Here is a 16,909-nt window from a genome sequence, read left to right on the forward strand (position 1 = left end):
TGTTTTTGGGTTGCCATTTTCTCACACTTGTCAGCATGAGGTATTTTACTGCTGTTATAACAGATGTGTGTCGTAAGCAGTCAGGCAGCTTGTGTGGACGTGTCGGCTGGATGTATGATTATGCCAAACTTGTTTCTCTAGCTTTATAGTTTGAAAAAAATATATTTCTATCTAAGACAATTAGAAAACACTCCCCAAAAGAAAGGCAAAGATAATGGATGTCTTTGCTAAAAAAGCCACTGTGTTGCATGAATAGACATACAAATCTTAAATCTATGTATACATATTTACCAGTATTACACAGTCTTCCAGGCAGCGAAGGTGAAGAGATGGCTTTGGAGAATAAGATTATACTGAATTAGCTTTTCCCAGCATTTATAGGTATGCAATACGGCACTAAGGGATGTGCATGGTACACCAAGGGGTGCTGTGAGGCGTAAGACTAAACCTTACAGTCTATGGGTATGTGGCAATATTTGTTCCATTCACAATACCATGCGTCATGGACATGTATTTTTTGTAATCTGTATTTTATAAACAGCTTGTGTACAATAAATACATATTTTGTAGTGGATGTTCACATAAAGTAGTGTTTATGCTATTTAAACTAATTGACTGCAGTGCAAGGTTACATGTGGAATTTTGGTATGAAGTTTTCAGGGTAGGCAGTTAAGGTATCCTTTTCTTTTTCAAACTGATGTGTGCATTTGGTTTGCAAACACTAATGCTAACACTCCACAACACATCTATTAAGCGGGGTGGAGCCCACAGGAAAAGACTTGCATACTAGTAGCACTATTCCTTCAATTTATCTTAAAGTTACAGTGCATTTTAGACAGCAAGCACTAATGCAGAGAGATTTTGAAACGTTGTATATTTATTGTATAGATTTTTAAACGCATTGTAACTTTAAGAGGAACTGAAGGAATAGTGAGCCATTTTATCGGTTTGTTAGGATCATGAGATTTATTTTGCACTTCTTTTAAACTTGGTTTGCACATTTGGTTTTTACTCTGAAGAAGTTCTGGTCTAAAGGAAAAGAATGAAAGCGCTACGTTAAAACCTACGTCTGGAACTCCTTTCATGCTTCCTTGTGTAGGATTGCTAGGAAGTGAATTGGTTAACTGTCTCAGCTTCATATTGTCTATCATCAATCCACAAGTCAGTTCCTAAACTGTACAAGTAAAGTTGTGTAAGCAAACTTACTGTAACAATAAATATTGGAATAAATCACTGCTGCAATAGCCTATGCTACACGGTCATGTATCCCGTTAGGACTGTACCAGCTAGCTAGCTGCCAAAGCTTTAGGGCACATTCCACACACCATAGCCATTGCATTACATGACAGAACCAGGCTACAATCAGTGGCTAGGGCACAAAAACTTCAGAACCTTCTTGCTGCTGAAGAATGCACTCCTCTGTGTGCTATGGTTGGCTTGTGCTTCTAAAAGGCTGGAAAGCTAAGTACCCTGTTGAGGATAACCTTCCACTTCTTCAAATTTTCATTCTGTCAGAAATTTATGTTTGAGGCAATCTTTTTAGTAATTCTCACTAAAAGTTTTGCTTCAGAAATTTTAATTTTGAATCATGGTTCCTCAAGGGGAATCCCTTGAAAAAATTCCATGTTTGTGGAATGAAATTGAACTTTTATCTCAAGTTCTGGACTTGGCTGCTTAGACTTTAGGTTTTGGGGGGTTGTTATTACAAATTTTACCACAAAAAAACTATACTGTCAGAGCGAACACTAGGGAAGACACTGCATGAAAATACTGTATTCCTATCCCTGACGCACAAATTACGAGCACCACTGAAGCAAACTCACCACTAAAGATTCAGAAAGTAGATGAACACAAAAAATAACTAACAAGCACAAACTTCTATTTACTTCTGACTGCCAAGTCACCAAATGAAGTGATGCTATTTTTTTCACAACTCAAACACCTACAAGGCAAGCATACTACAAAAGATACACACTGAAACTGCCCACAAACACAGACTGCCTTTTACTTTCTTCAGTGGTAAGTAATGGCAGGAAAATCACAAAATAAAACAAGACTTTGGGATATATATGGCTCTGGGAATCCTAAAATAGGAAATGGTCGGAACTTATAAGACTGACGGTTCAAATCCTTGAACCAGCAAAAATAAATGCAACAGTGTTTTTTTGCTTCTGAACTGTGTGGGATCATGGCACAATAGTGATCGAGGTATTGATCTGTTTCTCCAACTCTGGCGCAATATTTTGAGTTGGAATATATAAGCAGCAATAATACAAGTAATAATATAAGTGTGTGTGTTTTATTCATCTTTTTGGGGGGGGACTTGCACGATTTGAGTATTTAAGCTCAATCTTGTAAGTTTTCAGCACTTCTTTTGAGATTTTAATATAGAGTCATATGAGGTAAAATTCAAACATGTCAAATATTAAAGACCATTTTGTTTATACTGCTGCAAACACTGACATTTAAGAATGAATGAGCATTTACACCTAGGTACTTACTCTTCTGATGTTGAAAGACTGCTGACAGGTGAAACATGAGCACTGCAATGATAAAGAATAACCCAGGTTAGAGAATAAAAGACTGTACTCCTGCAACAGTTATTTACAAGTTCTTTTAGCATTCTGTTTGTGATACTATGAAATGTGATAGTCATCACCATAACATTATTACATTAGTATTACAACAAATTATCTTAAAAATATATACAATATATGCAGCTAGCAGAAAATATACAAGTTGTGCAGTCTGTAAATGAAGTCCACATATTAAGAGGGAAAGATGCCAAGTAAGCCAACATCTGCCAATCAGTTTATACTACAAGCAATCCATTGCACTTTGTCGCAACAGATAGCCCTATTCCAAAGCAGTTCTCTGTAAAATTTTAACAATTGAACGTGTTCAATGAAGGCAGAAATGGCAGCTGCTCACATAATTTGTTTTATTATTTAGAGTTACATGGACAATCTTGGATAGCAAAAGTTGTCATATAATCTGTAACTGTTTAGAACCTGTAAAGAGTTTAACTTCAGGGAGGTGCTGGGGAGTCTTTTGTTTAAAATCAGTTAATTCTACATAAATTCCTGGAAGGATATGAGCAGCCCCCCAGCAAATGGAAACTGTTAACAGGGAAGTAAATATTCTTTAGATCCATAAGAGAAACTAATCAAATTCCATGTCTATACAACACATCTGAGTAGATAGAGAAGGTATAAGCAAACAACAGACTTCTATTAATTTACTATCCATCAAGGGATATTTTTTCTGCAAAAACTCAATTACTTGGTTTTCTGTCAACTTACATAGCTAATTCTGGGGGACAACATCTAATCTAGGCAAACCATCTATTTTGGGTACAATCTCCTGATTACATAACTTTATCCCAAACAGGAAATGCTGAAAACTCCTAAGGTTGACTTTTTATTTTATTTGCATTTGTTTACCGGTTGAGCTGGTCTAGGACCATTTTCAGTCACAATCCACGTCAAAAGGTGTACATAATACAAACAAACAAAAAGACACTGGCAGTACATTTAATAAAGTTCAAAAAATTGCACAATACAGGGGGAAATGAAATAAGGAGAGAGTGGGATTTTGGATAAAGATCTTTAAGGTGAATAACAGCTGCCATAGACGTTATAGTCAAACTAGCAGAAAGCATTCTGAGAACTAAACCAACACGAGAATGGAGAAAGGAGATTCTGCCAGCAGGGATGACTGCAAGTAGGAGTACATAAAATAGGCAAGATGGCCTGGAATTTAATGGAGAAAACTGGCAAAGTAACCAAGATATTGTGAGCAAATAACTAGAGAGGGAAAGGTAATAAGAATGGGTTGAGGCCAAGACGAGTTTTGGACTGCAGGCTAGAGACTGCCAGGTTTGATATCAGTATAGGCAAAGAGAAAGTGATGGGGAGCTTAAGTGAAAGACGTGCTTTGGTAGAGTTTTTAGTTGAATCTAGAATAGAAGTGCTGTTAAAAAAGGGATAATTAATACGGCATATAAAATATTGCACAATAATTATAGGAATCAATCAGAGAAGGTTAGAAAACACTGGAAAGAGATTCTGGGAAAGCAATTTACAAGGAAACAATGGGAGGACATATGTATGACTAACTAGCATGCAATAAAGTCTAGAAAATTAACGATTTTTGTTTGAAAGTGTTTGCACAGGTATTTCTATACCCTAAGCAGACTCCAAAAATTTTTCCTCAGGTAGATGGCAAATGTTGAAGGTACAATGGGGAACATAAGTTTATGGAGTACAATGAGCTGGCAGGTTTTAAAAATTCCCTACAGAAGTAGCAAATTTTGGATGAGCAAATGGGTGTAACTATGGAAATGAGTGTTTTGAGATGGGACACAGGATTTGAACTGCCAAGACACAGTAAAGCCTTGTTAAGTTTAATTCTGGTAGCTGCCAAAAATAAAAATCACTAGAAAAATAGAAAATAAAGTCGAAACCAACTGTACTTGAAATATTGAATATTGTAACAGAAATAAAAGAAACAGAAGTGGGATCTTTAGAAAAGGGTACATAGGAAAAATGGAAATTGTTGTAACAATACATGCAGAATAATGTTTTGGTGGAGAAGAGTGAGATTTAAGGGAAGACCAGAATTGGGCAATTTATTTCATGTTGGATTGAAGACAGTCATACAAAAAAAAACATACATTAAGTATAATGTTTGTAACTAGGAATGAGTTGATATGGTTTGTTTTGTTTTATATAAATGCATGCTTGCCTATTGTCTTTAGTGATAATTCAGTAAAGGTGCTAAAATATCCTGTAGTATAACTCATATAGTTTTAGCTCATGAAAATGAAATGTCATTTTTTTTTTTTAACAACTATAAATATGCACCTGGTCAATAGTTTAAAATGAAGTGCAGCAGAGATCAAGAGAAGGTACTAATTAAACATGTATCTGAACCCATGTCTGCTGGACATCCCATCAACAGTATCACTCATCGACTACTAAATAGATGAAAGCTGTATGACCAGCACAGCTGTTCTAATTTTTAAATGCTCATCTCTTAGTACACAAAGAATGGTTACAGACAACTTCTTTCAGATATTATTTTTTCAGCAACCTATTACTAATTTATTTTCTCTGAAACTATCTCAGTCCATATGTCTCTTCACTTCTTCTGGGAAGATGAGGCAGACTTCAAGCTCACCTAGAATTAGTTCATTAGAATTTTTCAGACAATAAGGAAGCACTCATTTACACAAGTCAATGCTGCTTGGTTCAAATTTGTGTTCATTAATTTAACCAGACCATTATGTCATTCTGATGGTTAAGAAAAATGACTAAATAATTAAAGAAAAAAAATTAAGTTTTTTCATTCACAGGTACTTTATAGGATGCTATGGTTGTGGATATAGCAAGAAAAAAAAAAAAAAACAGTGAAGACAGTAGAAGCAGCATGTTTCCTACATTGTCATAAGGAGTTGGGGGCTACCATAATGGTTAAGGTGTTCACCTCACAGACAAGAAATACACAGTCTGATTCTCACCAAGAGAGACTGGCTAGGGTTAAAATGGCTTAAAAGTGCAGTTAGCCTAGTATTAACCTATCAACCTGCCAAAATGAAAGTGGCAAAATCTATAAAACGTATGACCAAAAAACATTTCTAAACTGGGTACCTGTCTGTGTTTACAAAGAGCAGTGATTTAAAGAAGCACGTAACTCCATCAAGAGTCCTCTCTCAGTAATTCACGTGTCTGCACCTAGAATGCTGCTCAAAGCTCCTAGGTGAAAAAGAAAGACTAGAAGATAGCCATCAGCTGGGCCTTGGAAGTTTTGCTGATTTTGTGGTCTCCTGCAGGACTCTCTGGCTGAAGGGTGACAAATGTGTGACCGTCTGTCAGAGACATCTTCTTCTTAAAACCTGAGACCCTCTCCTTTGACATGGTGCTGAAAAAACACACACACACACAGGTATTCTATAAAACTAACACACACTTTGACTAACAAAATATTAAAGCAGACAGGCATTTTCTGGCAGAAAAAGTACAAGCTAAACTTAAAACTATCAATAAAAGGTTTTAAACTAAAAGGGGCTTAAATCTCACAAAAGTGAATAACAGCTGGTAAACTTGCATCATGGGATATGGGGCTGCCTCGAGCTGGTAAAGTGACTCACATTGAGTGTTTTGAGATGGGACACAGGATTTGAACTGCCAAGACACAGTAAAGCCTTGTAAGTTTAATTCTGGTAGCTGCCAAAAATAAAAATCACTAGAAAAATGGAAAATAAAGTCGAAACCAACTGTACTTGAAATATTGAATATTGTAACAGAAATAAAAGAAACAGAAGTGGGATCTTTAGAAAAGGGTACATAGGAAAAATGGAATTTGTTGCAACAATACACGCAGAATAATGTTTTGGTGGAGAAGAGTGAGATTTAAGGGAAGACCGGAATTGGGCAATTTATTTCATGTTGGATTGAAGACAGTTGTACAAAAAAAACATACATTAAGTATAATGTTTGTAACTAGGAATGAGTTGATATGGTTTGTTTTGTTTTATATAAATGCATGCTTGCCTATTGTCTTTAGTGATAATTCAGTAAAGGTGCTAAAATATCCTGTAGTATAACTCATATAATTTTAGCTCATGAAAATGAAATGTCATTTTTTTTTTTTTAACAACTATAAATATGCACCTGGTCAATAGTTTAAACTGAAGTGCAGCAGAGACCAAGAGAAGGTACTAATTAAACATGTATCTGAACCCAGGTCTGCTGGACATCCCATCAACAGTATCACTCATCGACTACTAAATAGATGAAAGCTGTATGACCAGCACAGCTGTTCTAATGTTTAAATGCTCATCTCTTAGTACACAAAGAATGGCTACAGACAACTTCTTTCAGATATTTTTTCAGCAACCTATTACTAATTTATTTTCTCTGAAACTATCTCAGTCCATATGTCTCTTCACTTCTTCTGGGAAGATGAGGCAGACTTCAAGCTCACCTAGAATTAGTTCATTAGAATTCTTCAGACAATAATGAAGCACTCATTTACACAAGTCAATGCTGCTTGGTTCAAATTTGTGTTCATTAATTTAACCAGACCATTATGTCATTTTGATGGTTAAGAAAAATGACTAAATTAAAGAAAAAAAATTTGGTTGTGGATATAGCAAGAAAAAAAAATCAGTGAAGACAGTAGAAGCAGCATGTTTCCTACATTGTCATAAGGAGTTGGGGGCTGCCGTAATGGTTAAGGTGTTTACCTCACAGACAAGAAATACACAGTCTGATTCTCACCAAGAGAGATTGGCTAGGGTTAAAATGGCTTACAAGTGCAGTTAGCCTAGTATTAACCTATCAACCTGCCAAAATGAAAGTGGCAAAATCTATAAAATGTATGACCAAAAACATTTCTAAACTGGGTACCTGCCTGTGTTTACAAAGAGCAGTGATTTAAAGAAGCATGTAACTCCATCAAGAGTCCTCTCTCAGTAATTCACGTGTCTGCACCTAGAATGCTGCTCAAAGCTCCTAGGTGAAAAAGAAAGACTAGAAGCAGTGTCAAATACAGTTAATGCAACTAAAGCAGTGCTAGGCAGGAAAGAGCAAATAAGGTTTGCACTTTACTACCTGTAGGTAGCTTCTAGACAAACCATTCTATAAAGTACATTACAAGCCACAATAGCGAGTGTCAGTAAAAATGACAAACATACACTATCAGTCAATGTAAGACACAACAGTCAATGTTCTTAACACTCACAAGAAGTTACAGACGGCAGCTAGCAGAAACAGTTGGCTGCCTGGAAAAAAACAAAGAGCAAATAAATACATCAAGTGAGTAGTATGGAATTCATCCCCTTCTAAATCTACCTGTTGCATATGGTACTTCAAAGTCAAGACCGTTTGTTTATTTATTTTATTTATTTATTTATTTGCGGTTTTGATTGTTTAGCTACAACTAACTTTTTTTCAAATAATATTTTATTGATTTATGTACATACACAATACAAAAAAAGAACTGGCAGTGAACTGTACAGTAGTCCAGTCTTCAAAAAACAAAACAGCAAAAAACATAGAATATTAACAAGCATAATACAACTTATCTATATACATACATAAAGTGCTACCAAAATAAATGGATGAATGAGTTATATCAAGGGAGTTAGTCTATTTAAATAAATGAAATAGAAAGGGAAGGTGTCCCTAAGCTAACCCGCGGTGGTGGTGCTGCGGTAGCGTTGTCGCCTTACAGTAAGACGCTGTCCGATTCGATTCGCAGCTACTGTGTCTTCTGCGTGGAGACATGCGTGAATGGGCGTACCTTCGTTGAAGGTTGTGCGTCAGGCCTGGCAAGCCGGTGCGTAAAAATCAACTGCCAATCATTAGCGGACCGGAGTTCCGCTGTGGCGACCCCTAACCGGGAAAAGCCAAAAGAAGAAAAAGGTGTCCCTAAGTTAGCAGCAGAAACTACATGTGCTGAAAAACTGAATAACACATGCATTACTTATTCAGATGTTTATTAAAAAAAATTAGTCTAGTCTTTAAGAAAGTGGTGAAAAAAAGATCTCCAAAGATTCTGATAATAGGCTCACTTGTTGATGCTTCTTATAAGTTTTTGAGAGGAAATGTATCTGATTGCCATGTTCCTAAAACCTTCCCATGATAATTTGGTGCGCAGTTTTTTGTTCTGTACAGCTTAACCAATGAGCATACAGTAATTAAGATGTGAAGCTCTAGCTTCGTAAATTTAATGTCAGTGATATGAAGGACAGCCATTTCCCAAGATAGAGTCGACTTATGGTATCCCATTTTCTCCAAATGTACTTTAAGGGAGCACCAAAGCACATGAGAGTATCTACAAAACCACAAAACATGTAAAATATCTGCTTGTGGAAATGAGCAACATGGGCAGGCTGGGGAGTTAGTGGGATTAAACTTGTTTAAAATAGCTGGAGTGAAGTAGGTGCTGTTATTGATCATTAATTGAGTATACAATAACTTTTTGAAGGGAGAGAACCTGTTAGTAAGTTTAATTGCATTGAGTTTCTGTTCTTCTGTAAGTAGGATTCCTTGATGATCCAAAAATTTAGAATAGGGAAATAATGGTTCATATTTAATGAGGCTGACCAATTTATAGGAAGATTACAACATATTATTCCTACAGGATAGATTTTTAATAATTGCTTCCACTCTAGATATCTACTTCATTAACCAAAACATTTCTGGTTTTGCATAATATGATCTCCCTAACTTGTCTTAGAATAATAGTGTACTTATTATTTACCCCCAAAATTAGTTTTAAATCATGTAGTGATTTATCTTTGTGTTTACATATATCCCGTACTGAACAATCTTTCAACCATGAGAAATCTTTGAGGTTTAACTTTCTGTTATTCATTTTTATGTTTGGGTTCAGGTGAATCGGTTGTAACAGAAAAAAAGCTTTGTCCAGATTGAGAAATTTTAAGAGATCTTGAAAATTTTTAATTTTATGCTTTAGGATTACAGCTTAATTCTAAGTTTCTATAATTTCTAGGCAGTATGAAAGGTAGAGCCCTGGGATTGATGCCCATATTTAATACATGTCGATGCCACAACCTCACCCACGTAGGGGTCCATGGTTTTTTTGTCTGTGCAGAAGTTTGATATTTGGAAGATTCTGTTAATAGATATCTTGAAATATAGCTGCAAGTCTGGAAGATTCAATCCTCCTTTATCTTTGGGGTATGGTAATCTTGGATAACTTATTCTAAATGCCTTGGGAAACTAGATAAATCTGACGAGTTCTTTATTTACTGTAAGAAAGAGTTATGGATATTTGTCAAAGATGCATTAAGATGGTATAGTAGTTTTGGAAGAATATTCATTTTAATAACGGCTACTCTAGATAACATAGATAATTTTAAGTGTTTCCATTTATTTAAGTCTTGGGAGATATATGACCATGACTTAAGAAGATTTTCCTGTAATATAGATGGGTGTTCATGATCATAACATAACCCAAGATATTTACAGGAGTAGCTTGTTAAAAAGGGAGTTCAGGAAGTAACTTTCTTTATGATTTAGGGGGTTAATAGGAAAGATATGGGATTTCTTTTGATTTTTTTATAGTCTGATACCAATGAGTATGTGTTGATGGTTGCAATTATTTTTTCCAAGTCTGTATTAGGGTGCTCAACATATATATTTAAATCATTCACAAAAGCAGATAAAGATACATTAATGTTTAGAATTTTAGGGATTGAGTGGAAGGTATTTTGTGAAATGTATAAGAAAAAGGGGCTCAAAATGGGCAGCCCTGCCTAGTTCCATTCCAGATTTTTATAGGAGGTGATAATGTTTTATTTATATACAAGTATGTTTGTGTGCTATTGTACAACATTTTAATTAGATTAATGAACTCACTGGTGATACTGAACTGAGATAAGGCAGAGAATAGAAAAGGTCAATTAACTCTGTCAAATGCTTTACATGCATCTAAGATCAATGCATATCTAGGGTTTCTGTCCTTCTTGGTGAGAAGAATAATGGACTAAAGTTAATGTATTGTCCCACGTATGCCTGCATGACATAAATCCGGCTTGTTCATGTGATACTAAAAGGTGAATAACTTTTTTCAGTCTTTCTGCAAGTAATGAGGATAGGCACAACTAACTTAATTGAGGACAAAACAAACTTTAAATTATGACTGAGTAGTAAGACTCATCCTATTCTCTCTATCTCTGGTACTTTCAGTCTCCGCTCACCTACTGTGTGTGGCTTTGAACAAGCCAATCAAGTAGACCTGTGTTCCTTGACCTCCACAGATGGGAGGCACTTGTGCCAAGCTGGTCTCACCTGGGTAACTAATGAATAAAACTAAATGAAAATGGTTTAGACTCAAAGCTTTGTGAAAGATTAAAATCTGCGGTTTCAACACAGATTAGCTTTTTCTTTTCTTTAAGGGCTGGATATGCTGCACTCAACAAATGTTTGTAGGACAATGATCCGTTCCCCCAGAACCACCACACATTATGGTAAACAGTTTGGTTGACACAATCATTACAGGTTCCCATTAGGAGAAATCCAGCAGTTGCATACCAGGTTATTTTAGCCAGGAAATTACATACAGAGAAAGTACAGTTGTGTACACTTAACATAAATGTAGATGTTCGAGTGTATTCACTGTTGCAGTCATCACACTTAGGTTATCTGCCTGCAGTTGGGCCCTCAGTCAGCCCGAACACCAGTGTCTTGGGATTTCTGCATTAGATGCTGTCGCCTTTTCCATGATGTCAGGTCATCAGGGGTATAAAACATGCAGCCAACGCCATTACGTCAGTTTTTCTTTCCCCAGACGTCAGGAGCCCCAAGACATCAGGAGCCCCCAAAATAGGAAGCTATTATATGGTGTAGAACACCTCCAGTAAACCTTAAATAACCCTGCCATAAAAGATGGCCATAAAGAGGATAGGTAGAAAGGATAGAGAAAGCCAGGGGACTGGAGGGAGGGAAACCAGGACTGCAAACAGTGAATACACTCGAACATCTACATTTATGGTAAGTGTACACAATTGTACTATGTTCTTCATGTATCACTGTTGCAGTCCTCACACTTGGGTTGATTCCCAAAGCTGAGGAAGGGTGGAGGCAGTCAAGAAGTGTTAGGGCTGGCTAGCAGGCTTTCTAAGACTGCTGCAGCAAACCCAACTCTGGATTTAGAAAAAAATAGTTAAGTGGTAATGCTTGGTGAAGGTGTGTACAGAACATCAGGTTGCCGCTTCCAGGATGTCCCTGGTAGGGACTCCCCTGAGAAATGCTGAAAGAGGTAGAAGCAGCTCTAGTGGATGAGTTCTGATCCCTAGAGGGGTAGGTTTTCCATGGTCCTTGAAGCAGAAATGGATGCAGTGTGCTATCCATTTGAAAATGGTTTGTTTCAAAATGGCCTTGCTCTCTGCCCCTGTAGAAAAGCTGACTAGCAGTTGATCAGATTTTCTGAAAGGCTTAATCCTGTCGAGGTAGAACCTGAGCTGTCTGTGCACGTCCAAGGAGCGCAGGATCCTCTCCCCTTTATTCTGAGGATTAGGGAAAAAGGTTGGCAAATGGATGGATTGGTTTAAAGCCACACTGGATACCACCTTGGGCATAAAGGAAGGGTTAGTCCTGAGGGAAACCCTGTCAGCATGGAAAATAATAAAGGGTTCCACAGCCATAAGGGCCTGTAACTCAGACACTCTTCTTGCTGAAGTAATAGCTAGAAGTAAGGTTGTTTTCCAAAAGAGGAAATTTTAACTTTGCTGAAGCATCAGGTTCAAAAGGGGGAAGTGGGAGCTTCTCCAGTACAAAGTTAAGGTCGCAGGCCGGGGTGGGAGGTCTCCTAGGGGGCCTTAAATTGATAGCTCTTCTCAGGAACTGTTTGATGAGAGGGTGAGAAAAGAGAGGTGGCTTAGTATTATAATGAGCTGAGAAGGCAGAGGCGTGAATCTTAATAGATGAGAAGGATAGGCCTCTGTGGAGCAGCTCTGCTTGGTAATCAAGGATTTGAGATAAGGTGGGTACAGCTGTGTCCTTTCCTTGAGACAGACTCCAAGAACAACATCTTTTCCACTTTCCAGCATAGGATTTCCTTACTAGGCCTTCTGGCCTCAAGGATGACGTCCAGCACCTGTTTGCTGAGGGGTGCTGGTGGTGTATTCAGGGGATAAGCCAGGCTGTAAGGTTAAGGGTTTGCAGCTGCAGATGCAAAATCTGTCCCTCCTGCTGAGACAGCAGGGAAGGTGTCAGATGTAGATGCCAGGGTGACACTGCTGTCAGACTATGTAGGAGTGGGTATCAGCGCTGGCGTGGCCAGTCTGGTGCAATAAGGACTGCCTAAGGCCTGTCCTGTTTGATCTTGAGTAGTACTTTTGAGAGGAGAGGCAGAGGAGGAAAGGCATAAATTGAGAGGTTTTTCCCATGTAAAGGAAAGGGCGTCCACCTTCCAGGCTCTGCTGTGAGGGTTCCTGGTGCAAAATTTGCTCAATTGGTGGTTTTGGGGGGAGGCAAAAAGGTCCACCTCCGGTGTTCCGCACCTCTGGGCATACGTGTTTGAATGAGCTGGCTTCCAGTTTCCACTCGTGAGGGTCCAGTAGATTTCTGCTTAAGTTGTCTGCCAGTGAATTTTGCTTTCTTGGCAGGAACTAAGCTTGTAGGTGCACTTGGTGGCTCAAGGCTGTGTTCCACAGAGCCATGGTTAACCTGCAGAGTGGGTAAGAATGAGTTGTTCCACCCTGCTTGTTTATGTACCATATAACTGTGGTGTTGTCTGTCTTTATCAGGAGCTGTCCTGGAAGGAGAAGGTATTTGAAGGCTGTACAGCTAGCATCTCTTTTTGATTGTTATGCAGGGGAATTTGTTCTGGGCTCCATTTGCCTGCCATGTGAGCCCCCCATGCATTGTCTGATGAGTCTGTTGTCAGGGTTTGGGCAGTGAGGTATTGAGTGAAAGGAAGTCCCTTGTTGTGGTTGCATCCTTCTGCCCACCAAAGAAACTCTGTCCTTAGACAAGGTATGAGAGGAATCATTGTTTCCAGGTCCTGAGAATGTTGACACCAGAGACTTTTTAAGTACCACTGAAGCTTCCTCATATGCAGTCTTGCATATGGAATTAGCAGAATGCATGAGGCCATGAACCCCAGGGCTTGCAGTAATATCCTTGCAGATAGCTGGGTTTTGGTGGCCATTAGTTTGAAATAGTTTGTCAAATGAACCTGCTTTTCTGGAGTGAGGAATGCCAGCTAGGAAGCTGTGTTCAAGCTTGTTCCCAGGAATACAATTTGTTGGCTGGGCACCATTTGTGATTTCTTTTCGTTAATGGTGCATCCCAGTGAAGTTAGAAGTCTTTTTACAAATGCCAGGTGCTGAAGTAGCAATTCCTGACTGTCTGCCTGAATCAGGCAATCGTCCAAGTATGGGTAGATATTTCCTGCAAGACTCCCTTATGGGGATGTGCAGATAAGCTTGTTTTAAGTCTAGGGTGACTAATTAGGCATCCTTGGCTAGCATAGGAAGAAGCTGTTGCAGTGTAAGCATTTTGAATTTTGGGACCACCAGAAAGGTGTTGAGAATTGATAGATCCAGGATAGGACACCAATAGCTCTCTCTTTTCTGGGCACCAGGAACAGTCTGGAGTAGAAACCCTGTCCCCTTTGTTCTACTGGAACAGGTTGAATAGCCCTGATATGGAGAAGGGAAAGTCCTTGCTTTTGAGCCTCTGCCCACTGGTTTGGAGGAAAGACTGGCAACCCGCTTGGGGTTGGCAGTGAGTGGGAATAGAATCTGTATCCCTGGGATACAATGTTTAGAACCCATCAGTCCTGAGTAACGGACATCCAGTTTTTTGCATGAAGGGCAAGTTTTCCTCCTAGGGGCGCAAGTACTTTGGCATGGCTGGGAAGGATAATTGGAAAGTCATTGTTAACTTTTTCCATAAGGGGTGGCTTACCACTCCCTGGTTTTGAGGTGGAAACACTCCATTGTTTAGATCTCTGCATACCCTGAGACTGTAGTCTTGGTGGTCTGTTTCCCCTGGGTTTGGACTGAGAAGGCCTGAGAGGGACTGGAAAGGACCAGTTTTTTGAAGGCCAACGCCTACTGAATCAAAGTGGCTGCACCTGTAAGAAATTTTTGACGGTTTGCATAGATTTAGCTTTTGCTTCCATCTTTTTAAGAATGTCTTCTGCTTTTGTGCCAAACAAATGCTCCTGATTTAGTGGAGCATCTAGTAATTTTGCTTTGAAATGGTCTGGCAAGACTTGTTCCTTTAGCCAAGCATGCCTTCTCAGTACAGACCCAGTGACAGCAGCCCTGCAAGACACTTCTAAGACATCAAACCCACACTGCAAAAGTATGTTTGCTAACTTGGTTTGCAGTAACTCTTGTAAATCTTTATTTTCTGCACAATCTGGAAGTAACAATTTTTTGTTTAAATAGTTGTTCCATAATATGTTGCTGGTACTTCAACATGTGAAACTGGCAATTCAAAGCCTTGATGGCAAGAGTTGCAGAGGTATATACCTTCTTAACCCATCTGTCTAAAGCTCTAGAATCCCTGTCTGAAGGGATAGAGTTTTTGGCTGTAGTAGCCTCAATGCCTTTAGGTCCTTGGGAAATGGTCTCTGGATCTGCAGTAGGATTCTTAAAGAGAAATTTGAGAGAGTCAGGTACTTTGTAGTACCTGTCAGGTTTTCTAGGAGCTGGTGGTAAAGTGTCAGGAGTAAGACTGGACTCCATGAAGACATCATCTACAATTATCCAGGACAGGGGGTATAAGTTAGGGGCCTGTGCTGAGGCAAATCTAAACATTCCGAGTCTCTTTTTGGACTGAGAATAGTCCTGCATTCCCAGCAGAAATGCTCTCTTAAGGTATGCAAGGTTTCACCAAAAGAAAAATCCTCTGGAGGCGAGGCAGAGAGAATGGATTCCTCTACATCTGAATCCTCATAGGTAGATAAGGGTATGTCCTGGTAATCAGAAGGGTCAGAGTCATCAGACTCCTGGTCTGTAAAATCAGAAGAAAATTAAATTATTTGTCTTTTGGCAGGGGAAGGCTGGCTTACCCTAATTAGAGTAATAAGGTCTTCAGCCATTCTAATCATTTGTTTTTGTGGCACGGGAGGTTGAGCATGCACTTTGGACGTCGGTTTTCTACGCGTAGTGCGAACTCTGGGCCTGAGAAACTCGGTAGTTTTTAGTAGGAAATGAAGTTGTTGGTTTACTATGAAAATCTATAGGTCGGAATACACCCTCAGAAGCCGGTGCCTGCACAGCGGCTCCAGACCCATCCAAGGTAAAGGCAGCCAAAGGTTCCACAGTCGAAGAAGCATCTCGCGGCATGCCGGACTCCGAATGGGTCTCAGCAGAGGCCTGCAAATCTGTAGAAGCGGGCATCAGGGGCTGCAAAGGCACCTCACTGAGTACAGACGGACTGGTGACTAGCTTAACGGAAGCATCGTTGGCAGTTGTTGACCTATGCGATCTGTCTGTGCTTTTTCGGTAGTTCGGTAGTTGGATGGCTTACTGAAGCCATTTCAGAATATGGAGAACGAGAGCGAAAGAATTTAGCTACAAAAATAGCCTGACGAAGAATGGTTCGGGCTTTAAACAAGGCACAAAACTGACAGCTAGGGATGTCGTGGTCTGGGCCTAAACAGGTGACGCAGTATGAATGAAAATCTCTGAGGTATTTGCTTTCCACAGGCAAGACAATTGTTAATTTTTTCTGACTTTGGTTAAAGCAAGAAAAAAAAATCCCCAAAGGGGTAATTAGCTTCGACTTCAGGTCTGAAACTCAGAAAAATGAAAATTTAAGGCAGCGGCCAACCGGCACTTGCGAACTGATTCTGCTTCAGGCTCCTTCTCAGCAAGAAAGACTGATGTAATGGTGTCGGCTGCATGTTTTATACCCCTGACGACCTGATGTCAAGGAAGAGGTGACAGCATCCGAAGCAAGACTCTGGTATTTGGGCCGACTGAGGGCGACCTGCAGGCAGATAACCCAAGTGTGATGACTGCAACAGTGAAACATGAAGAACATCTGCCATTCAACAACTCTAGTCATTTACTGTGGATTATATGAATAAACATAGAAACGTCCTATTACACGTTATCCTCATATTATTTATATGTTACATTCCTTATGAGTGACACCATTTTTTGCCAATACTTTACTTTCAGTAACTCAGATTTTCTACACATGATGTCATGATCATTTTAAACTACTTTATTTTACTTAATTTAGAATAATGAGTTCAGTAACAAGACGTGTGTTGTGTTTAAGTCTGTATCAACACAATATTTGATTTACTTTCAGTTTAGTTTGAATGCATCTCTGAATTGCCCAGGTCATGACTGAAAATGGTCCTCAAACTACTTAGTTCATTTACCTGGTTAACAAATTGTTGTATG

At 38.9% G+C, this 16,909-nt stretch overlaps 1 protein-coding gene across 3 annotated transcripts in view; it reads right to left on the reverse strand.

Moving 5' to 3' along the window:
* The window catches only part of FAM13A (family with sequence similarity 13 member A), a 2,572,531-nt gene that overhangs the window by 737,265 nt on the left and 1,818,357 nt on the right, over positions 1 to 16,909 (reverse strand). For all 3 annotated transcript variants that reach the window (XM_044061451.1, XM_044061452.1, XM_044061450.1), the window contains one exon: positions 2,502 to 2,543. In XM_044061451.1, coding sequence (XP_043917386.1) covers positions 2,502 to 2,543 — 42 coding nt within the window. The remainder of the gene's footprint in view (positions 1 to 2,501; positions 2,544 to 16,909) is intronic.

This window comes from Protopterus annectens, chromosome 2.part0 (assembly GCF_019279795.1).
Source record: "Protopterus annectens isolate FY-2018-M chromosome 2.part0, PAN1.0, whole genome shotgun sequence".
NCBI classification, from domain to species: Eukaryota; Metazoa; Chordata; order Ceratodontiformes; family Protopteridae; genus Protopterus; species Protopterus annectens.